This window comes from Hirundo rustica, chromosome 4 (genome assembly GCF_015227805.2).
Source record: "Hirundo rustica isolate bHirRus1 chromosome 4, bHirRus1.pri.v3, whole genome shotgun sequence".
NCBI classification, from domain to species: domain Eukaryota; kingdom Metazoa; phylum Chordata; class Aves; order Passeriformes; family Hirundinidae; genus Hirundo; species Hirundo rustica.
Genome location: NC_053453.1, coordinates 24131503 through 24154679, shown reverse-complemented (window position 1 = coordinate 24154679; position 23177 = coordinate 24131503). Strand labels below are relative to the sequence as shown.

Sequence of the window (23177 nt, the reverse complement as noted above, 5' to 3'; positions counted from 1 at the left end):
CAGGATTGCCAGTGACAAATGCAACAATTACGCAGTGTTCACGTGGTTGCCACAGGTGTGAGCCCCCAGCAGAGCTGTGTGCAGGGCACCCTCTCAGTGGCTGGAGAGCAGCACCCAAGGCGAAACCGCAGCTGACCATAAGCTTGCATCGCCTCTCTGTGGCCGCCGGATCTCGGGCCAGGTGCTCAAAGAGGTTGAGCGGCTCAACCCTGCGCATTGCCAGTGGCAAGCTGATCTCTGCAGGAAGCCTCTCGTTCCTAGCACAAAGTGCTCCAGGCTTTCGACTGCAGGCAGCGGCGCAGTACGCCATGATGTCCCACAGCCGCCGCGCAAATTCCCTCCTGCACCACCGGACAGCGGTACGGTGGTCAGCACGTGCATGACCACAGTCTTCCAGACAGAGCTGGAAAAAACCTGTGCCCCTCAGGACGCAGGTGAAGACCTGCAGGCATTTCAGGTGCAGGCTCTCACAGGGCACCTGCCTGGCGATGTGCCGGAAGAATTTCGCCTCCGCCACAGCGTACGTCTCCGCCACGCTGTGCTTGCGATGAAGTTGGCCTCGGGGGGCTGGCTGCTCACAAGGTGCTGGAGCCCCTTTCTGGCCTCTGTGGGCTGGCTGACCACAAAGATTCAAGTCCCCTTGGCGCACCCCAAAGAGCATCTCCACCGTCAGGCTCTTCCTGCCTTTGCTCAGCTGGAATGGCAGGAACGGCTGCAGGGCTGAAACGCCAGTGCCATGAGTCTGACTGAGGCACATGCCGCCAGGAGCATCTCACCAGCTGGTAGAACCAGTGGGAGGTTTTCTCCACGTCCAGGTAGGAGCCGGTGCGAGTGTCTCCGGAGGCTGCGCTTATGCTTCCGCTCCAGCTCCTTCTGCGAGTGGTGCAGGAAGCACAGCAGCTTCTCGCCCAGCTGCTCCCTCTCGCACGTGCACACCAGCTCCACGCGGACCACTGAAGGTCCTTGCGGCCGTCCTGCCCTGCCGCTGTTCAGCTCTAGTGGAAGGCGTGCCCTGGGGGATTCAGCGGGACCAGCACGCGGTACACCCCCTCCCAGTCAGGGGGACTCCAGCCCTCAAAGGCACTGCCCCCCCGATGGCTTCTTGAGGCACTGGGTAGAAACTATTGCTCACTCTGTCCACAAAGACACGCGCAAAGCTCTCCATCAGCTCAGCTGTCACTGACGACCTCTCTCAGTTCCTCCACAGCCACTGTACGTAATCCACTAAAAGGATGCCTCGCTTATTCCCAACATCTCGGGTGTCTTCTCTGTCTTCTCTTCCGCATTTGCCACTTTCTTCTTTGCCCCATCACTGCCTTCTGTTTCACTGGCAGACCACGTTACCTTGTTTGTCTTCTTTCCTTTCCTCATTCTTGTTTGCCTCCACATTTACACCACCCTGTTCTTCATCCTTCTTTCATCACTGTCATCTACTTTTATCGTTTCCTTCTTTTCTTCCTCACTGCAGAAAGAGCACTATGGTCTACTTCATTCCCACAGTCATTGCTATCTTCCTGCCCAGTCCAATCACCGCTTCTCTGTTCACTGGCTCACTGCTTTCCTGCACCCTCACATCCACATTTCCTCCTTTCCATCTGCAATGTCCTCACCATCATTTACATCATCATTGTTGTCTGCCTTCCTATTCGTACCACTGGTTTTTCCTTCTTCATTTCCGTGCCTTCTTCTTCTTTCCAGTGTCCTTGTCTTGCTGCACCAGCACATCCTTCTTTTCCCCTTCACTGGCTTCATCTAGGCCTTCTGTATTTCCGCAACATTGCCAGATTCCTCTTCATTTCCTTGAGCATGTTGTCTCCTGGCCACTTCCTATCACTCCGTCCTTCATCTTTCTTTAAGTAATAGCCATTGTCACGCTCAGCATCGCCGTCTTCCTCTGTCTTCACATCATCACCTTCTATGGCATCACTGTTGTCTCCTTCATTTGCAGCCACAGGACTGCCTTCTCGGTCATTTCCTCTGTCGCTGCCATCTACCTCCACATCATCACCTTCAATGGCATCATCGTCGTCTCCGTCACTGGCACATAGAGGAATGCCTTCTCGGTCATTTCCACTGCCGCTCTCATCTGCCTCCACAGTCACAGCCGTGTCTTCTCCGCCTTCCGCTGAATAAAAACTGTCTTCTTCCTGTTCTTTTCCTCTCTCATTTCGCAAGATCTTGCAGGAGCTCAGATCCTTGCCGCTGCTGCTGGCTTCACGGCTCCTTGTCCCGCGGCTAAACCACAGGCCCAAGAGGAGCAGGAATCCAGCAAGAACCCAGAACGGCCACTGCTGCAGAGCACCAAAGAGCGCAGCTCCCCAGCCCTCGTCCAGCTCTTCTGAGGGGCCCTGCTCCAGCTCCCGCAGCAGCCGAGCCATCTCACGCTCCAGCAGCTCCTGACGCTCCCGCATTCGCCGGTGCGTGCCCTCATCCAGCCCATCCCCAGCAGGCTGCGGGTACTGGATCAGGCTTTGCACGAGCACGAAGAGCAAGGGCAAGAAAGCCATGGTCGGCAGGAGGACACACAGAAGGGGCTCAGTGGGGCCGGAATCGAGACGGAAATGGGGGGCAGGATCGCAGGGATGTGGGGGCAGGAAGGAGAAAGCCCCCGGCAGCTGGCAGGCGGCAAGGCCTGCACCGCTGGCCCCACAAGCACCACGCCCTGAGCAAGGCGCTCCCCCAGGGGACGGATGCAGGGGCAGAACACAGGTCCCAGGTGCCGGCCCTTCTGCCCCAACCTTCCTCCAGCCCTGTCTACTCACTGCGTGTGTACTCACCGCTTGCCCAGGCTCGACTGGGGCAGCAGCTCCCGTTGGGGCCTGTTAGAGCTGCCCCCATTGTGACACGGCCCCCGTGCTGTCACAGACTCCAGAGCGCATCAGCGGCCAGCCCCGCCCGCCATCCCCAGCCCAGATCGGGGAACATCATCATGGCCCTGGGCACCCAAAGCCCCAAGAGAAACCAAGTGCAGACCCCTCACTCGGGAACCTGGGAACCCCAGAACCTCCCTTCACAAAGCAGGCACAAACGCCCCCTCCCGCACAACGCTTGCAAATATAAATTTGGGTGACGTCACCCATGGATGCTCTCAGTATACAGTGTAGACTTGTGTTCATTATTCAAGGCGAACTTTTGTACTATTACTATTGGTATTTATTGCTGTGGTGGGGCAACTCCCCTTTCCCCAGCTCCTTTGCAGGCTAGCAGTGTGACCTGTGAAATAGTGGTTAGGCCTCGGCCTTGACACACCACCTGGGATCAACTCCTTCTTTTTTGGGGGGGTGATCTCAAGTGCACCCGCTTGGGAAAATCACTTCACGTGGGGGCAGCATTTCATATCAGCTAATCTTTATTTACTGATTTAGTGAGAAATAAAGAAATCCACACTACTTGAATGATGCACAGGAGGCATTAAGGCCATCCGGTCGTAGGGCCTACACTTCTCTTACACCAGCGCTGTCCTGCCTCACAAATCTTTTGTGAAAACCAAGATGTCAGGGTTTGTCTCCTGAATTAGTGTCGTGGTGCCTACTGCGTGGTCTTCCTCACACTCCATGGGGCTAGCTCAGGCACTGCGGCCTGAAAAGGCACGGACAGCTGGCAGCGCCAGCTAATCCCGTTCTGTGGGGTCTTGGCTCCCACGCCATCTTGGCGGTAGGCAAGGATGCTGCAAGGCAACGAAGGCAGAGATAGAAAGGCAGACTCTGCTGAGCAGGTCACACGATTTTATTGGAGCCCCAGCAGGGACCTCCTCACCTCCAGGTAACTGGCCAGGCAGAGCCCCCCAGGCTGCTTGCCAGCACCTTTTCTTTGGGGGTGAACAAGGGGAAGAGGCAGGGGGTGAGCAAATCAGGGATCACCAGGGAGGGGTCACACTGGTCAATGTTATTTTCATACACCAAACATAGATGATGGGGAGGGACCCCCTCTGGATCTGACCTGTCACTCGACACCCCTGGAAGAACTTTCTAGCTCCGGGGGAAGGCCCCAAGATGACAGGCACACCCCAGAGGAGAGGGAATGGGGGATTGACACATAACTGTTGGAGGGGAGAAAAACAGGGCAAGACCATTGGGGGGAACAAACATGGGGACATAGGAGGAACCATTCAATAAATTAACAGCACATACAATAAAACCAAACAAATCCCCACCGCTACAAATGAGGAACACCTACAATGATCTCTTCATCGAATGACAAAACGTCACACATGACCTGTTGTAGTTTTCCCCACGAGACTCGACGGCCGCCGATGGCAAAAGTAACAGAGTCTGCTCCCTGGCTTCAGACGGGATTTTACAGCTTTCATTCTCAAGTCCTGCTCTGCTTAGCTGGACTCTCCCGATGGCTCACCGGTGCCAGAGAGAGCTGGCCCCTCCCCCTTCGGGGCTTTTTCCCCCGGGGGGGGGCCGGGCCCAGGGGGCAGGGCCCAGAGGCACCACACAATCAGGGAGAAGTGGGCGGGAACAGGGCTGGATTACATTTCAGTGTGGGGGATGGGCAGATCATAGGACACATACATAGAAAAACCATTACAAATCCTATGAAATGTAAACCTAATTCATGCATTACAACAACCTACTTATGGTTTGCACAGCAGCGTAAAAATCCTCATGCCCATGCAAACTACTTCTTAGAGTAGAGATGGCTGGTCGATAGTCTGCCAGAAGAATGTAATCAAGAAGTACAAGCTCTGAAATGGAAAAAGAAAAGTCCTCAAAGCACAGCACTTCGGAAGCTTAGCCCGTTCCACTCTAATGTGCTCTCCCCAACAACACCTAAAGATGTGCTCCTCCTGACCCTTGCTGCAACTGGCTACTCTGTAGCATGACAGTCATTTTGAGAGTAACTCTTTTATGTATGGGATGTAGTCATGCCTGCATCTAGATGCCATCGTGGGTACAAACCTCCTGCCTTGCTTTTTCTGATTGGAGATCCTTGCTACTGGATAGGATGGAGTTGTTTATTGGGAGGAGTTTCTCTGAGGCTGATCGCAGCACCAGCAGGAGGTTTTTTGCTCCCTTGGCTACTCAGATTCTTCTTGGATGAGCTCTTTATCAGCTGAGAACTGACAGAGCACAGAACGTCTGAGTCATCGCCTTGCTCTTCTCCACCCATGACACGAGAGCTGCCTGCACTCAGAAAACACGGTTTCCTGAATCGTCCTATATATTAACAATCAATGCCTTATAAATTCTGCTGTCTAGGTGAGGTCGCTAGTGAACAGCTTCATGTCCCAATGGTACCTAGTTGGGGGGGAAGCAGAGGAAGACAGGATCACAACTGACACTGATCAGTCATTCACAGGCATCAGCTGGAAGAAACAGGAGAGAGCCATGAATTCCGGTAGCTACTGTGTTTCAGCAACCCATATCAGCCTGCTCCTTTTAAACTCCTCTCCTGATGAAAGCTTCCGCTCCCATCACAGTGCTCGCCTGAGGCACATAAGTAACCAAGATGAAGACCAGGAGGGAAACTTTTTTCTGACCTCCAGTGACGTGAGCACCAGCAAGAGAAGAGAAAGCTACTGCCCTACTCTAACGGAAGATGATTTTATAGACTCACCTACAGCTAAATCTATTCTGAAAGCCCCCCATGCCTAACTATGAATTTGCTGACCCTGAGGAAAAAGGCAGCTTTAAATGAACTCTGCTGCTCCCACTGTCTCTCCTTAGAACTTCAGGCTGAGATGCCTAGGACCAACTAAAGGAAAAAAATAATTTCATTCATGCCCTGCTCAACCATTTCTCAGCCTCTTATCCCTCCCAATGCACCAGCCAGTCAACCACAGCAAAACCAAGAGACCCATGCTAAGCTTCCAGTGGAAATACTGGCAAAATCTCTTGGACTGCATTATTTGAATGACCTGAGGTCAACTCACTGACTGTGAATCACCTTTACTGCTCTGCTTAGCCTACCACCTCAGCTCAGCTTAGCTCACCAACCTCCCCACACTCTTCAGCTGTGTAAGCCCGTGACCTGCAATCTGAAAGGCACGAGTCTTACGAAAAGAAACAGCCATGGGGAACAAAGTGTGGAGATAAGTCCACACTCTGAGGAGCAGTGGAAACTAACCAAACACTCCGGCAGTCGCTGTGTCTCAAAGCTGTGTACCTTCAAACTGCCTCAGGGGTTTGGGACTTGTGCTGACTTGCACAAAGGAAACCCACTCCACCCTGCAGCAGTGGGCTCCTTCCTTCCAGCCTGGATGGAGTCATGTCCTGCATTTTGCAAGCATGTCCAGGTATTCAGAATGGAACATGCTGATCATATTTAGCACCTTAAGGCACGCAGCTCTTCCTTTCTCAAAGTATGTGCTTGTGAAATTATAGGCAATGCTATCCCTACCTTTCCAAACCAAATTACCCTCCTTATATTGCGCTTGCCTTCCAAACACTGCCACTCCTACATTTCAGACTTTGCTTCCCTCAGGAGGATGCACAAATGTTTAGAGTAGTTGCAGGCACCGGCACCCCGCAATTTTCAACTGACTGCATCTTCAGAAAGGCTTCTGACAACAGGCCATTCTCTGGAGATGAACACGGCACGCTGAGGCAAGACAGATGACTTTGCTTGCATCTCTTTTGGAAGCCTCTTCTGGGGAAGGGGCTGATGAGCTCTCCGGCCTGGGGCAAGGGAGAGGGGACGTCTCTGCACCTGGGGGCAGAGGAGAGGGGAACAAAGTGTATGTGTGTGTGTTGGTGTGTGTGTGGTGTTTGGGAGGAGGGGAGCAGGGAGGGGCGTCCTCCTCCTTCCACAAGCAGGGCCAAAGGGGCTGTGGCGGGGGCAGTTCCTGCCCAGCAAAGGAGGCAAAAGACAGGGACCTCAGCGGAACAGTGAGTTCTGCTGCTGGCCGTGATCCTCCTTTGGGAGGTTCCCGCTTGCTCTCGCCACAGGGAGGCACTTGTTCCTGTCCCCACAGCTTCCCTCTCTGCCATGGGCCACAGCAGCTTTCTTTTCCATGCTCTGAATGAGGAGGGGGAACTTTTATGATGACAGTGGGAGGACTGATTAACTCACAGTTTAGCTGTTTCAACCATCATGACTACTGGTTGAATTCAAGAGGCAAAATTAATAGCCCTGCTTTAAAGTGCTGCAGAAGTGGAATACTGAGAGGTGACTGCTGGGCACCATCACCGTTTGAGTCACAATGTCATTTTTTCCAATAGCAGCACTGGATGGATGTTCTTTAAGAAACGATGGGTTAAGTGAAAAGAAGGACACATTTCAGGCAATTTGAGAAACTTTTCTCCTTTTATTATTTCTTCACACATATATTTGTAGATATTACTAAAGGGCAACTATCCCAGGGTACCTCGATTGCCTCAACTAACAGTAACTGGAAATAATTTTACACTAACAATCCTAAAGGACCTCTGGAGGCAATGATAATGAAGCCAATCCCTGCCGATGAAAACTTGGGCTACCTCTTCTGCTATGGAAAAGCGACTCAAAACTATTATCTACACTTTCACATTCCTGAGATGAACTACATGTTTACAAAACCATTTAAAAGTATAGGTCACAGAATAAGCACACTAATTCCCTAACAGGCTGGATTTTTCCAGGCTTTTGCAGTGTACCAAGCAACCTCAATCAGGTTCAGTGTCGTCCATGAGGATGTGCAGGTGCAGGCAGTTTCTGACTTGTCGACACAGGCAACGTGGCAAGAGCATTGTGTGGAAAGTGAAGGGTAAGGCAACTCAGAGATGTGTTCGCACATGGAATGCCATCTTCCTTCCACAGGAGCAGGAAAGCAGCCTCAGGATTGCCAGTGACAAATGCAACAATTATGATGTGTTCACGTGGCTGCCACAGGGTGTGAGCCCCCAGCAGAGCTGTGTGCAGGGCACTCCTCTCAGTGGCTGGAGAGCAGCACCCAGAGGCGAAACCGCAGCTGACCATAAGCTTGCATCGCCTCTCTGTGGGCCGCCGGATCTCGGGCCAGGTGCTCAAAGAGGTTGAGCGGCTCAACCCTGCGCATTGCCAGTGGCAAGCTGATCTCTGCAGGAAGCCTCTCGTTGCCTAGCACAAAGTGCTCCAGGCGTTTCGACTGCAGGCAGCGGCGCAGGTACGCCATGATGTCCCACAGCCGCCGCGCAAATTCCCTCCTGCACCACCGGGACAGCGGTACGGTGGTCAGCACGTGCATGACCACAGTCTTCCAGACAGAGCTGGAAAACCTGTGCCCCTCAGGACGCAGGTTGAAGACCTGCAGGCATTTCAGGTGCAGGCTCTCACAGGGCACCTGCCTGGCGATGTGCCGGAAGAATTTCGCCTCCGCCACAGCGTACGTCTCCGGCCACGCTGTGCTTGCGATGAAGTTGGCCTCGGGGGGCTGGCTGCTCACAAAGGTGCTGGAGCCCCCTTTCTGGGCCTCTGTGGGCTGGCTGACCACAAAGATATCAGAGTCCCCTTGGCGCACCCCAAAGAGCATCTCCACCGTCAGGCTCTTCCTGCCTTTGCTCAGCTGGAATTGGCAGGAACGGCTGCAGGGCTGAAACGCCAAGTGCCATGAGTCTGACTGAGGCACATGCCGCCAGGAGCATCTCACCAGCTGGTAGAACCAGTGGGAGGTTTTCTCCACGTCCAGGTAGGAGCCGGTGCAGAGTGTCTCTAGGAGGCTGCGCTTATGCTTCCGCTCCAGCTCCTTCTGCGAGTGGTGCAGGAAGCACAGCAGCTTCTCGCCCAGCTGCTCCCTCTCGCACGTGCACACCAGCTCCACGCGGACACTGAAGGTCCTTGCGGCCGTCTGCCCTGCGCTGTTCAGCTCTAGGTGGAAGGCGTGCCCTGGCGGGGGATTCAGCGGGACCAGCACGCGGTACACCCCATCCCAGTCAGGGGGACTCCAGCCCTCAAAGGCACTGCCCACCCCGATGGCTTCTTGAGGCACTGGGTAGAAACTATTGCTCACTCTGTCCACAAAGACACGCGCAAAGCTCTCCATCAGCTCAGCTGTCACTGAGCGACCTCTCTCCAGTTCCTCCACAGGCCACTGTACGTAATCCACTAAAAGGATGCCTCGCTTATTCCCAACATCTCGGGTGTCTTCTCTGTCTTCTCTTCCGCATTTGCCACTTTCTTCTTTGCCACCATCACTGCCTTCTGTTTCACTGGCAGCCACGTTACCTTGTTTGTCTTCTTTCCTTTCCTCATTCTTGTTTGCCTCCACATTTACACCACCCTGTTCTTCATCCTTCTTTCTATCACTGTCATCTACTTTTATCGTTTCCTTCTTTTCTTCCTCACTTGCAGAAAGAGCACTATGGTCTACTTCATTCCCACAGTCATTGCTATCTTCCTGCCCCGTCCAATCACCGCTTCTCTGTTCACTGGCATCACTGCTTTCCTGCACCCTCACATCCACATATTCCTCCTTTCCATCTGCAATGTCCTCACCATCATTTACATCATCATTGTTGTCTGCCTTCCTATTCGTACCACTGGTTTTTCCTTCTTCATTTCCGTGTCCTTCTTCCTTTCCAGTGTCCTTGTCTTGCTGCACCAGCACATCCTTCTTTTCCCCTTCACCGGCTTCATCTAGGCCTTCTGTATTTGCCGCAACATTGCCAGATGCCTCTTCATTTCCTTGAGCAGTGTTGTCTCCTGGCACATTCCTATCACTCCTCTCCGTCCTTCATCTTTCTTTAAGTATAGCCATTGTCACGCTCAGCATCGCCGTCTTCCTCTGTCTTCACATCATCACCTTCTATGGCATCACTGTTGTCTCCTTCATTTGCAGCCACAGGACTGCCTTCTCGGTCATTTCCTCTGTCGCTGCCATCTACCTCCACATCATCACCTTCAATGGCATCATCGTCGTCTCCGTCACTGGCACATAGAGGAATGCCTTCTCGGTCATTTCCACTGCCGCTCTCATCTGCCTCCACAGTCACAGCCGTGTCTTCTCCGCCTTCCGCTGAATAAAAACTGTCTTCTTCCTTCTTTTCTTCTCTCTCTCATTCGCAAGGTCTTGCAGGAGCTCAGATCCTTGCCGCTGCTGCTGGCTTCACGGCTCCTTGTCCCCGGCTAAACCACAGGCCCAAGAGGAGCAGGAATCCAGCAAGAAAGAACGGCCACTGCTGCCGAGCACCAAGAGCGCAGCTCCCCAGCCCTCGTCCAGCTCTTCTGAGGGGCCCTGCTCCAGCTCCCGCAGCAGCCGAGCCATCTCACGCTCCAGCAGCTCCTGACGCTCCCGCATTCGCCGGTGCGTGCCCTCATCCAGCCCATCCCCAGCAGCTGCGGGTACTGGATCAGGCTTTGCACGAGCACGAAGAGCAAGGGCAAGAAAGCCATGGTCGGCAGGAGGACACACAGAAGGGGCTCAGTGGGGCCGGAATGGAGAGGGAAACTGGGGGCAGGATCGGCAGGGATGTGGGGGCAGGAAGGAGAAGCCCCCGGCAGCTGGCAGGCGGCAAGGCCTGCACCGCTGGCCCCACAAGCACCACGCCCTGAGCAAGGCGCTCCCGCCAGGGGGACGGATGCAGGGGCAGAACACAGGTCCCAGGTGCCAACCCTTCTGCCCCAACCTTCCTCCAGCCCTGTCTACTCACTGCGTGTGTACTCACCGCTTTGCCCAGGCTCGACTGGGGCAGCAGCTCCCGTTGGGGCCTGTTAGAGCTGCCCCCATTGTGACACGGCCCCCGTGCTGTCACAGACCCCAGAGTGCATCAGCGGCCAGCCCCGCCCGCCATCCCCAGCCCAGATCGGGGAACATCATCATGGCCCTGGGCACCCAAAGCCCCAAGAGAAACCAAGTGCAGACCCCTCACTCGGGAACCTGGGAACCCCAGAACCTCCCTTCACAAAGCAGGCACAAACGCCCTCCCGCACAACGCTTGGCAAATATAAATTTGGGTGACGTCACCCATGGATGCTCTCAGTATACAAGTGTAGACTTGTGTTCATTATTCCAGGCGGAACTTTTGTACTATTACTATTGGTATTCATTGCTGTGGTGGCGCAACTCCCCTTTCCCCAGCTCCTTTGCAGGCTAGCAGTGTGACCTGTGAAATAGTGGTTAGGCCTCGGCCTTGACACACCACCTGGCATCAACTCCTTCTTTTTTTGGGGGGTGATCTCAAGTGCACCCGCTTGGGAAAATCACTTTATGTGGGGGCAGCATTTCATATCAGCTAATCTTTATTTACTGATTTAGTGAGAAATAAAGAAATCCACACTACTTGAATGATGCACAGGAGGTATTAAGGCCATCCGGTCGTAGGGCCTACACTTCTCTTACACCAGCGCTGTCCTGCCTCACAAATCTTTTGTGAAAACCAAGATGTCAGGGTTTGTCTCCTGAATTAGTGTCGTGGTGCCTACTGCGTGTCTTCCTCACACTCCATGGGGCTAGCTCAGGCACTGCGGCCTGAAAAGGCACGGACAGCTGGCAGCGCCAGCTAATCCCGTTCTGTGGGGTCTTGGCTCCCACGCCATCTTGGCGGTAGGCAAGGATGCTGCAAGGCAACGAAGGCAGAGATAGAAAGGCAGACTCTGCTGAGCAGGTCACACGATTTTATTGGAGCCCCAGCAGGGGACCTCCTCACCTCCAGGTAACTGGCCAGGCAGAGCCCCCCAGGCTGCTTGCCAGCACCTTTTCTTTGGGGGTGGAACAAGGGGAAGAGGCAGGGGGTGAGCAAATCAGGGATCACCAGGGAGGGGTCACACTGGTCAATGTTATTTTCATACACCAAACATAGATGATGGGGAGGGACCCCCTCTGGATCTGACCTGTCACTCGACGCCCCTGGAAGAACTTTCTAGCTCCGGGGGAAGGCCCCAGGATGACAGGCACACCCCAGAGGAGAGGGAATGGGGGATTGACACATAACTGTTGGAGGGGAGAAAGACAGGGCAAGACCATTGGGGGGAACAAACATGGGGACATAGGAGGAACCATTCAATAAATTAACAGCACATACAATAAAACCAAAACAAATCCCACACCGCTACAAATGAGGAACACCTACAATGATCTCTTCATCGAATGACAAAACGTCACACATGACCTGTTGTAGTTTTCCCCACGAGACTCGACGGCCGCCGATGGCAAAAGTAACAGAGTCTGCTCCCTGGCTTCAGACGGGATTTTACAGCTTTCATTCTCAAGTCCTGCTCTGCTTAGCTGGACTCTCCCGATGGCCCACCGGTGCCAGAGAGAGCTGGCCCCTCCCGCTTCGGGGCTTTTTCCCCCGGGGGGGGGGCCGGGCCCAGGGGGCAGGGCCCAGAGGCACCACACAATCAGGGAGAAGTGGGCGGGAACAGGGCTGGATTACATTTCAGTGTGGGGGATGGGCAGATCATAGGACACATACATAGAAAAAACATTACAAATCCTATGAAATGTAAACCTAATTCATGCATTACAACAACCTACTTATGGTTTGCACAGCAGCGTAAAAATCCTCATGCCCATGCAAACTACTTCTTAGAGTAGAGATGGCTGGTCGATAGCCTGCCAGAACAACGTAATCAAGAAGTACAAGCTCTGAAATGGAAAAAGAAAAGTCCTCAAAGCACAGCACTTCGGAAGCTTAGCCCGTTCCACTCTAATGTGCTCTCCCCAACAACACCTAAAGATGTGCTCCTCCTGACCCTTGCTGCAACTGGCTACTCTGTAGCATGACAGTCATTTTGAGAGTAACTCTTTTATGTATGGGATGTAGTCATGCCTGCATCTAGATGCCATCGTGGGTACAAACCTCCTGCCTTGCTTTTTCTGATTGGAGATCCTTGCTACTGGATAGGATGGAGTTGTTTATTGGGAGGAGTTTCTCTGAGGCTGATCGCAGCACCAGCAGGAGGTTTTTGCTCCCTTGGCTACTCAGATTCTTCTTGGATGAGCTCTTTATCAGCTGAGAACTGACAGAGCACAGAACGTCTGAGTCATCGCCTTGCTCTTCTCCACCCATGAGACGAGAGCTGCCTGCACCCAGAAAACACGGTTTCCTGAATCGTCCTATATATTAACAATCAATGCCTTATAAATTCTGCTGTCTAGGTGAGGTCGCTAGTGAACAGCTTCATGTCCCAATGGTACCTAGTTGGGGGAGAAGCAGAGGAAGACAGGATCACAACAGACACTGATCAGTCATTCACAGGCATCAGCTGGAAGAAACAGGAGAGAGCCATGAATTCCGGTAGCTACTGTGTTTCAGCAACCCATATCAGCCTGCTCCTTTTAACTCTCTCCTGATGAAAGCTTCCGCTCCCATCACAGTGCTCGCCTGAGGCACATAAGTAACCAAGATGAAGACCAGGAGGGAAACTTTTTTCTGACCTCCAGTGACGTGAGCACCAGCAAGAGAAGAGAAAGCTACTGCCCTACTCTAACGAAGATGATTTATAGACTCACCTACAGCTAAATCTATTCTGAAAGCCCCCATGACTAACTATGAATTTGCTGACCCTGAGAAAAAGGCAGCTTTAAATGAACTCTGCTGCTCCCACTGTCTCTCCTTAGAACTTCAGGCTGAGATGCCTAGGACCAACTAAAGGAAAAAATAATTTCATTCATGCCCTGCTCAACCATTTCTCAGCCTCTTATCCCTCCCAATGCACCAGCCAGTCAACCACAGCAAAACCAAGAGACCCATGCTAAGCTTCCAGTGGAAATACTGGCAAAATCCTCTTGGACTGCATTATTTGAATGACCTGAGGTCAACTCACTGACTGTGAATCACCTTTACTGCTCTGCTTAGCCTACCACCTCAGCTCAGCTTAGCTCACCAACCTCCCCACACTCTTCAGCTGTGTTAGCCCGTGACCTGCAATCTGAAAGGCACGAGTCTTATGAAAGAAACAGCCATGGGGAACAAAGTGTGGAGATAAGTCCACACTCTGAGGAGCAGTGGAACTAACCAAACACTCCGGCAGTCGCTCGTGTCTCAAAGCTGTGTACCTTCAAAACTGCCTCAGGGGTTTGGGACTTGTGCTGACTTGCACAAAGGAACCCACTCCACCCTGCAGCAGTGGGCTCCTTCCTTCCAGCCTGGATGGAGTCATGTCCTGCATTTTGCAAGCATGTCCAGGTATTCAGAATGGAACATGCTGATCATATTTAGCACCTTAAGGCACGCAGCTCTTCCTTTCTCAAAGTATGTCTTGTGAAATTATAGGCAATGCTATCCCTACCTTTCCAAACAAATTACCCTCCTTATATTGCGCTTGCCTTCCAAACACTGCCACTCCTACATTTCAGACTTTGCTTCCCTCAGGAGGATGCACAAATGTTTAGAGTAGTTGCAGGCACCGGCACCCGCAATTTTCAACTGACTGCATCTTCAGAAAGGCTTCTGACAACAGGCCATTCTCTGGAGATGAACACGGCACGTTGAGGCAAGACAGATGACTTTGCTGCATCTCTTTTGGAAGCCTCTTCTGGGGAAGGGGCTGACGAGCTCCCGGCCTGGGGCAAGGGAGAGGGGACGTCTCTGCACCTGGGGGCAGAGGAGAGGGGAACAAAGTGTATGTGTGTGTGTGTGTGTGTGTGTGTGTGTTTGGGAGGAGGGGAGCAGGGAGGGCGTCCTCCTCCTTCCACAAGCAGGGCCAAAGGGGCTGTGGCGGGGGCAGTTCCTGCCCAGCAAAGGAGGCAAAAGACAGGGACCTCAGCGGAACAGTGAGTTCTGCTGCTGGCCGTGATCCTCCTTTGGGAGGTTCCCGCTTGCTCTCGCCACAGGGAGGCACTTGTTCCTGTCCCCACAGCTTCCCTCTCTGCCATGGGCCACAGCAGCTTTCTTTTCCATGCTCTGAATGAGGAGGGGGAACTTTTATGATGACAGTGGGAGGACTGATTAACTCACAGTTTAGCTGTTTCAACCATCATGACTACTGGTTGAATTCAAGAGGCAAAATTAATAGCCCTGCTTTAAAGTGCTGCAGAAGTGGAATACTGAGAGGTGACTGCTGGGCACCATCACCGTTTGAGTCACAATGTCATTTTTTCCAATAGCAGCACTGGATGGATGTTCTTTAAGAAACGATGGGTTAAGTGAAAAGAAGGACACATTTCAGGCAATTTGAGAAACTTTTCTCCTTTTATTATTTCTTCACACATATATTTGTAGATATTACTAAAGGGCAACTATCCCAGGGTACCTCGATTGCCTCAACTAACAGTAACTGGAAAATAATTTTACACTAACAATCCTAAAGGACCTCTGGAGGCAATGATAATGAAGCCAATCCCTGCCATGAAAACTTGGGCTACCTCTTCTGCTATGGAAAAGCGACTCAAAACTATTATCTACACTTTCACATTCTGAGATGAACTACATGTTTACAAAACCATTAAAAGTATAGGTCACAGAATAAGCACACTAATTCCCTAACAGGCTGGATTTTCCAGGCTTTGCAGTGTACCAAGCAACCTCAATCAGGTTCAGTGTCGTCCATGAGGATGTGCAGGTGCAGGCAGTTTCTGACTTGTCGACACAGGCAACGTGGCAAGAGCATTGTGTGGAAAGTGAAGGGTAAGGCAACTCAGAGATGTGTCCGCACATGGAATGCCATCTTCCTTCCACAGGAGCAGGAAAGCAGCCTCAGGATTGCCAGTGACAAATGCAACAATTACGCAGTGTTCACGTGGTTGCCACAGGGTGTGAGCCCCCCAGCAGAGCTGTGTGCAGGGCACTCCTCTCAGTGGCTGGAGAGCAGCACCCAGAGGCGAAACCGCAGCTGACCATAAGCTTGCATCGCCTCTCTGTGGGCCGCCGGATCTCGGGCCAGGTGCTCAAAGAGGTTGAGCGGCTCAACCCTGCGCATTGCCAGTGGCAAGCTGATCTCTGCAGGAAGCCTCTCGTTGCCTAGCACAAAGTGCTCCAGGCGTTTCGACTGCAGGCAGCGGCGCAGGTACGCCATGATGTCCCACAGCCGCCGCGCAAATTCCCTCCTGCACCACCGGGACAGCGGTACGGTGGTCAGCACGTGCATGACCACAGTCTTCCAGACAGAGCTGGAAAAACCTGTGCCCCTCAGGACGCAGGTGAAGACCTGCAGGCATTTCAGGTGCAGGCTCTCACAGGGCACCTGCCTGGCGATGTGCCGGAAGAATTTCGCCTCCGCCACAGCGTACGTCTCCGGCCACGCTGTGCTTGCGATGAAGTTGGCCTCGGGGGGCTGGCTGCTCACAAAGGTGCTGGAGCCGCCTTTCTGGGCCTCTGTGGGCTGGCTGACCACAAAGATATCAGAGTCCCCTTGGCGCACCCCAAAGAGCATCTCCACCGTCAGGCTCTTCCTGCCTTTGCTCAGCTGGAATTGGCAGGAACGGCTGCAGGGCTGAAACGCCAAGTGCCATGAGTCTGACTGAGGCACATGCCGCCAGGAGCATCTCACCAGCTGGTAGAACCAGTGGGAGGTTTTCTCCACGTCCAGGTAGGAGCCGGTGCAGAGTGTCTCCAGGAGGCTGCGCTTATGCTTCCGCTCCAGCTCCTTCTGCGAGTGGTGCAGGAAGCACAGCAGCTTCTCGCCCAGCTGCTCCCTCTCGCACGTGCACACCAGCTCCACGCGGACACTGAAGGTCCTTGCGGCCGTCTGCCCTGTGCTGTTCAGCTCTAGGTGGAAGGCGTGCCCTGGCGGGGGATTCAGCGGGACCAGCACGCGGTACACCCCATCCCAGTCAGGGGGACTCCAGCCCTCAAAGGCACTGCCCACCCCGATGGCTTCTTGAGGCACTGGGTAGAAACTATTGCTCACTCTATCCACAAAGACACGCGCAAAGCTCTCCATCAGCTCAGCTGTCACTGAGCGACCTCTCTCCAGTTCCTCCACAGGCCACTGTACGTAATCCACTAAAAGGATGCCTCGCTTATTCCCAACATCTCGGGTGTCTTCTCTGTCTTCTCTTCCGCATTTGCCACTTTCTTCTTTGCCACCATCACTGCCTTCTGTTTCACTGGCAGACACGTTACCTTGTTTGTCTTCTTTCCTTTCCTCATTCTTGTTTGCCTCCACATTTACACCACCCTGTTCTTCATCCTTCTTTCTATCACTGTCATCTACTTTTATCGTTTCCTTCTTTTCTTCCTCACTTGCAGAAAGAGCACTATGGTCTACTTCATTCCCACAGTCATTGCTATCTTCCTGCCCAGTCCAATCGCCGCTTCTCTGTTCACTGGCTTCACTGCTTTCCTGCACCCTCACATCCACATATTCCTCCTTTCCATCTGCAATGTCCTCACCATCATTTACATCATCATTGTTGTCTGCCTTCCTATTCGTACCACTGGTTTTTCCTTCTTCATTTCCGTGTCCTTCTTCCTTTCCAGTGTCCTTGTCTTGCTGCACCAGCACATCCTTCTTTTCCCCTTCACTGGCTTCATCTAGGCCTTCTGTATTTGCCGCAACATTGCCAGATTCCTCTTCATTTCCTTGAGCAGTGTTGTCTCCTGGCACATTCCTATCACTCCGTCCTTCATCTTTCTTTAAGTAATAGCCATTGTCACGCTCAGCATCGCCGTCTTCCTCTGTCTTCACATCATCACCTTCTATGGCATCACTGTTGTCTCCTTCATTTGCAGCCACAGGACTGCCTTCTCGGTCATTTCCTCTGTCGCTGCCATCTACTTCCAAATCATCACCTTCAATGGCATCATCGTCGTCTCTGTCACTGGCACATAGAGGAATGCCCTCTCGGTCATTTCCACTGCCGCTCTCATCTGCCTCCACAGTCACAGCCGTGTCTTCTCCGCCTTCCGCTGAATAAAAACTGTCTTCTTCCTGTTCTTTTCCTCTCTCATTTCGCAAGATCTTGCAGGAGCTCAGATCCTTGCCGCTGCTGCTGGCTTCACGGCTCCTTGTCCCACGGCTAAACCACAGGCCCAAGAGGAGCAGGAATCCAGCAAGAACCCAGAACGGCCACTGCTGCAGAGCAACAAAGAGCGCAGCTCCCCAGCCCTCGTCCAGCTCTTCTGAGGGGCCCTGCTCCAGCTCCCGCAGCAGCCGAGCCATCTCACGCTCCAGCAGCTCCTGACGCTCCCGCATTCGCCGGTGCGTGCCCTCATCCAGCCCATCCCCAGCAGGCTGCGGGTACTGGATCAGGCTTTGCACGAGCACGAAGAGCAAGGGCAAGAAAGCCATGGTCGGCAGGAGGACACACAGAAGGGGCTCAGTGGGGCCGGAATCGAGACGGAAATTGGGGGGCAGGATCGGCAGGGATGTGGGGGCAGGAAGGAGAAAGCCCCCGGCAGCTGGCAGGCGGCAAGGCCTGCACCGCTGGCCCCACAAGCACCACGCCCTGAGCAAGGCGCTCCCGCCAGGGGGACGGATGCAGGGGCAGAACACAGGTCCCAGGTGCCGGCCCTTCTGCCCCAACCTTCCTCCAGCCCTGTCTACTCACTGCGTGTGTACTCACCGCTTGCCCAGGCTCGACTGGGGCAGCAGCTCCCGTTGGGGCCTGTTAGAGCTGCCCCCATTGTGACACGGCCCCCGTGCTGTCACAGACCCCAGAGCGCATCAGCGGCCAGCCCCGCCCGCCATCCCCAGCCCAGATCGGGGAACATCATCATGGCCCTGGGCACCCAAAGCCCCAAGAGAAACCAAGTGCAGACCCCTCACTCGGGAACCTGGGAACCCCAGAACCTCCCTTCACAAAGCAGGCACAAACGCCCTCCCGCACAACGCTTGGCAAATATAAATTTGGGTGACGTCACCCATGGATGCTCTCAGTATACAAGTGTAGACTTGTGTTCATTATTCCAGGCGGAACTTTTGTACTATTACTATTGATATTCATTGCTGTGGTGGGGCAACTCCCCTTTCCCCAGCTCCTTTGCAGGCTAGCAGTGTGACCTGTGAAACAGTGGTTAGGCCTCGGCCTTGACACACCACCTGGCATCAACTCCTTCTTTTTTGGGGGGGGTGATCTCAAGTGCACCCGCTTGGGAAAATCACTTTATGTGGGGGCAGCATTTCATATCAGCTAATCTTTATTTACTGATTTAGTGAGAAATAAAGAAATCCACACTACTTGAATGATGCACAGGAGGTATTAAGGCCATCCGGTCGTAGGGCCTACACTTCTCTTACACCAGCGCTGTCCTGCCTCACAAATCTTTTGTGAAAACCAAGATGTCAGGGTTTGTCTCCTGAATTAGTGTCGTGGTGCCTACTGCGTGGTCTTCCTCACACTCCATGGGGCTAGCTCAGGCACTGCGGCCTGAAAAGGCACGGACAGCTGGCAGCGCCAGCTAATCCCGTTCTGTGGGGTCTTGGCTCCCACGCCATCTTGGCGGTAGGCAAGGATGGTGCAAGGCAACGAAGGCAGAGATAGAAAGGCAGACTCTGCTGAGCAGGTCTCACGATTTTATTGGAGCCCCAGCAGGGGACCTCCTCACCTCCAGGTAACTGGCCAGGCAGAGCCCCCCAGGCTGCTTGCCAGCACCTTTTCTTTGGGGGTGGAACAAGGGGAAGAGGCAGGGGGTGAGCAAATCAGGGATCACCAGGGAGGGGTCACACTGGTGAATGTTATTTTCATACACCAAACATAGATGATGGGGAGGGACCCCCTCTGGATCTGACCTGTCACTCGACGCCCCTGGAAGAACTTTCTAGCTCCGGGGGAAGGCCACAAGATGACAGGCACACCCCAGAGGAGAGGGAATGGGGGATTGACATATAACTGTTGGAGGGGAGAAAAACAGGGAAAGACCATTGGGGGGAACAAACTTGGGGACATAGGAGGAACCATTCAATAAATTAACAGCACATACAATAAAACCAAAACAAATCCCGCACCGCTACAAATGAGGAACACGTACAATGATCTCTTCATCGAATGACAAAACGTCACACATGACCTGTTGTAGTTTTCCCCACGAGACTCGACGGCCGCCGATGGCAAAAGTAACAGAGTCTGCTCCCTGGCTTCAGACGGGATTTTACAGCTTTCGTTCTCAAGTCCTGCTCTGCTTAGCTGGACTCTCCCGATGGCTCACCGGTGCCAGAGAGAGCTGGCCCCTCCCGCTTCGGGGCTTTTTCCCCCGGGGGGGGGGCCGGGCCCAGGGGGCAGGGCCCAGAGGCACCACACAATCAGGGAGAAGTGGGCGGGAACAGGGCTGGATTACATTTCAGTGTGGGGGATGGGCAGATCATAGGACACATACGTAGAAAAACCATTACAAATCCAATGAAATGTAAACCTAATTCATGCATTACAACACAGTGGCCTTCTGCTTTCTGGATGGAGAGGTGCTACAAAGTCCCAAAAGCCGGCTGGAGAAATTTCCTAACAAATTTTCTGGCTACAGCTGGGTCTGCTTTCCAGACTCCAAACCGGTGGGATCTGCCTGTCTTACATGGCTGCCCGAAGCTCACCCAGCACCTTTGCTTTCTGCATAGACCTCCATGAAGATTGGTCTAAAATGCAGGAAGAGTCTGGGAACCATTAATTAGCACCAGCTCAGCTCAAGCCCATGATTTTGACATGACTGTGCTTCAAGTCCCCCAGAGGAAAGGGACACATTTGCCTGGTCTCTGGCTGTTAAGATCTGACCTGTTATTAAAATTACTCTGCCTGACTAAATGTGCAAGCAAGACCATATGCCAAAGGCATTAGTACTGATTTTTATTTAACAGTAAATGTGAGGGAGAGAGAGGTAGGAAAAAAGCAAGTGGAGGTGTAGGGGGGGGAGAGAGAGAGAGAGAGAGAGAGAGACTGAGAAACAGAATAAACACGAGAAATACCACCACCCCACAGGTTCTGGTGACAGCCTTTTGGCTCTTGTCTTGTTGGCATTTGCAGTCCTGTTGATGTGGTAGTGGCAGACTGTATCCATCAAGTGGGGAGGAAAGAAACCACAAACCACCTGGTTCATGTTTGTTTATATTATGCTGAGGCTAGGTGGAAATGCCCCCTGTAATTCCCCTGGGCAATGCTTTACTGGATCATAGACATTCCATGAGTCATTGACATCTTCTAAGATGTTGCAGCTGTCTCTTACCCAGTATAGCTCAATCAGTCATAGCCCATCAGCCAAGATGAATGAACACCTTCATCCTCTGGTACTTCAGAGGGAAGTTCTCACAGCTGAGCCATTATGTAAGGGAAGATATTGGCACTGTAAGAACTATCCCACAATTCAGGATTTGCCTCATATCAGCCACTTCCCTTACCTGGAAACCCAGTTTGTAGCCTCAGGTGTGGACACCCACCTGCACTGGGGAGGACACTGTGTACCACTAGCACATGTTTGAGTGAGTCTCTCACAGGGGGGACAGGCAAGGTGCATCTGTGAGCACAGGAGAACTCTGGAAAGCTCTATGAGCAGGGAAGGGGTGGAAAGCAGTGTCAAGGACGGGAACAATAAAACAAACATGTTCTAGATTGCAAAGTTTATTAAATATCAAGTTTAATTAAATACAATGTAATAGCTGCACAAAAATGTATTTGTATAAAAAAGAAGAGTATCACAGCAGCATTTAATGCTTTTCTCATTATTTGTTAACTCAAGTCATTAAAATAGTGGGTAAAACCCTAACATTCTTTCAGTCTTGATTCATCTCACTACATTCTTACTTTTCCAGAACTGGGACTTTGTTCTATGCTCTGCTGGCAACTTTTGCTGATGGGAAATGACAACTCACATCTTAATTAAAAACTGGGAGATGACAACTCACATCTTCACTAAAAACTGGTAACTCCCTGAAATATGTAAAACTGCTTATATGGTTGCTATCAATCTTCCATCACATCTGGGCTACAGACACTCTATCATCAGCTGCTAGCAGGAAAAAAAAGATTGGGTATCCTATTACACAAGTTCTGGAGAGTACTGGGGGAAGTTGATAATATTAATATTCCTTTTTTCCCCCTCCCACTGGAAGTATTTTCAGATGTACTGTATGTGCTTGAACAAGAGCTGCAAAAGTCTAGAGCTGCAGCAATTTTTAATACAGAAATGAACACCAATACCATGACAGGTACTGAGTTTGAATATCCCTCATGATATTCAAACGTATTGTGACAGTGACTGATCATGAGGCCAGGTTGCCCATGGAAGCTTTTGAGTCTCCACTTTTGAAATAATTCAAAACATAACATAGATCTGGGAAACTAAAGGTGGTCCTGGAGCAAGAGGGCTAGAACAAATAGCCTCCAGAGGTGCCTTCCAACTTTACTCACTCTGTGAAACAAAATAAAAATATCAAAAAGACCATAAAGCAAGTCTTGGCACTACTACACACTCACAGTAATTTTAAACCATAAAGTGACAACAATGTAAAGTGCCCTTTTCTTCAGCTTGAATACCACTATAAGTTAATTAGCAGCAATTAGTCACTGCATCAGAACTGAAGCACTGGGCTCAAAGCACATCAAATGATGTCCTAAGCATTAAAATAACACTGGAGAACTTAAAACCACATTGAGTGAAAGGATTAAACAGAACAAAAGGAATGCTTTTGTTAAAACACAGAATATGAGTGGACCAACAAAATGCAGCTACTGTAAGAGGAAACACCTCTGACAGTTTTGTCAAGCTCAAGAATCCAGGTCAATCTGCTGGTCAGAAAAAACAGATGTGGTTTGTACTGTGAGTATAAAAGAAGCCAGCTAGGCAGAAAAAACCCAACAGATGAGTGAACTGTGCTTGACATCCATTTAATAAACTTAGAGTTTATACTCAGACTGCAATGAACAAGTTTTCACATCTGAGGCAGGGAGAAGGGAAACCGTAGATGGTCTATAAAAGCAAAAAAGTCCAGAGTCTTTCTGCAGCATTTCATTCAAATCATGTAATTTTTAGTTAAAACATCACGGTACTCCTCTATTGCTCTGCAGAGGGGATCCTGGTCCACATTAAGGTTTTTTGAAGATTGAGCACATCCAGTTTCAAGTTCAGCAGTGGCTGGGGGGAAATGACACAAGATTCGTTATGTCACTTTTAAAGCAGATAAGGAGAAGGAGTGCACTAAAAGAACATTTTACATGACACAAGAGTCTGCATGAGACTTTAAAAATTTCCAAGGACAACTAACAAGGAAAGAGCTAGGCACAAAGGAAGAAACACATTTTCTGCTCATTTGCTTATCAGTCAACAGCATTTCTAAAGCTAATGACAGACATTCCAGAGGCTACACAGGACTCCAGGGGTCTTTCACAGTGCTTCTTAATGCAGCCCCTGCAGAGCTCTTCAATGTCAAGTTTTTGCTTTCCTTAAACCATCAAAGCTGTGCTTTAC

At 51.8% G+C, this 23177-nt stretch overlaps 3 protein-coding genes and 1 pseudogene across 6 annotated transcripts in view; all 4 read right to left on the bottom strand.

Annotated features, from left to right (window-relative positions):
• Window positions 1–93: 93 nt before the first annotated feature.
• On the bottom strand, window positions 94–1752 carry LOC120751550 (inositol 1,4,5-trisphosphate receptor-interacting protein-like 1; annotated as a pseudogene).
• A 6106-nt stretch (window positions 1753–7858) lies between these two features.
• LOC120751549 (inositol 1,4,5-trisphosphate receptor-interacting protein-like 1) lies at window positions 7859–10201 on the bottom strand. Its single transcript, XM_040061548.1, has 3 exons — window positions 10075–10201; window positions 9668–9880; window positions 7859–9549 (listed from the first exon to the last, which is right to left on the bottom strand). Exons 1-3 carry the CDS (start codon window positions 10199–10201, stop codon window positions 7859–7861), a joined length of 2031 nt encoding a protein of 676 aa, XP_039917482.1.
• Window positions 10202–15639: 5438 nt separating this feature from the next.
• LOC120751548 (uncharacterized) lies at window positions 15640–18078 on the bottom strand. The gene has a single exon (XM_040061547.1). The coding sequence runs from the start codon at window positions 18076–18078 to the stop codon at window positions 15640–15642; it is 2439 nt and encodes an 812-aa protein (XP_039917481.1).
• Window positions 18079–21315: 3237 nt separating this feature from the next.
• The window catches only part of ANKRD26 (ankyrin repeat domain containing 26), a 53758-nt gene continuing 51896 nt past the window's right edge, over window positions 21316–23177 (bottom strand). For all 4 annotated transcript variants that reach the window (XM_040061408.1, XM_040061410.2, XM_040061409.2 and 1 more), the window contains one exon: window positions 21316–22844. In XM_040061408.1, the coding sequence (XP_039917342.1) occupies window positions 22723–22844 (122 nt within the window). In that variant the 3' untranslated portion in view covers window positions 21316–22722. The remainder of the gene's footprint in view (window positions 22845–23177) is intronic.

Bases quoted from the DNA above. Each gene is read 5' to 3' on its own strand.
- LOC120751549 (XM_040061548.1), bottom strand. From the start codon at position 10,201: ATGCGGGAGCGTCAGGAGCTGCTGGAGCGTGAGATGGCTCGGCTGCTG. The intron at 9,881-10,074 runs GTTCTTTCTTGC...CTGTGGAGGCAG, and splicing joins GGTGCTCGGCAGCAGTGGCC to ATGAGAGCGGCAGTGGAAAT. The intron at 9,550-9,667 runs GTGACAATGGCT...CGGCAAATACAG, and splicing joins GGAAGACGGCGATGCTGAGC to AAGGCCTAGATGAAGCCGGT.
- LOC120751548 (XM_040061547.1), bottom strand. From the start codon at position 18,078: ATGGCTTTCTTGCCCTTGCTCTTCGTGCTCGTGCAAAGCCTGATCCAG.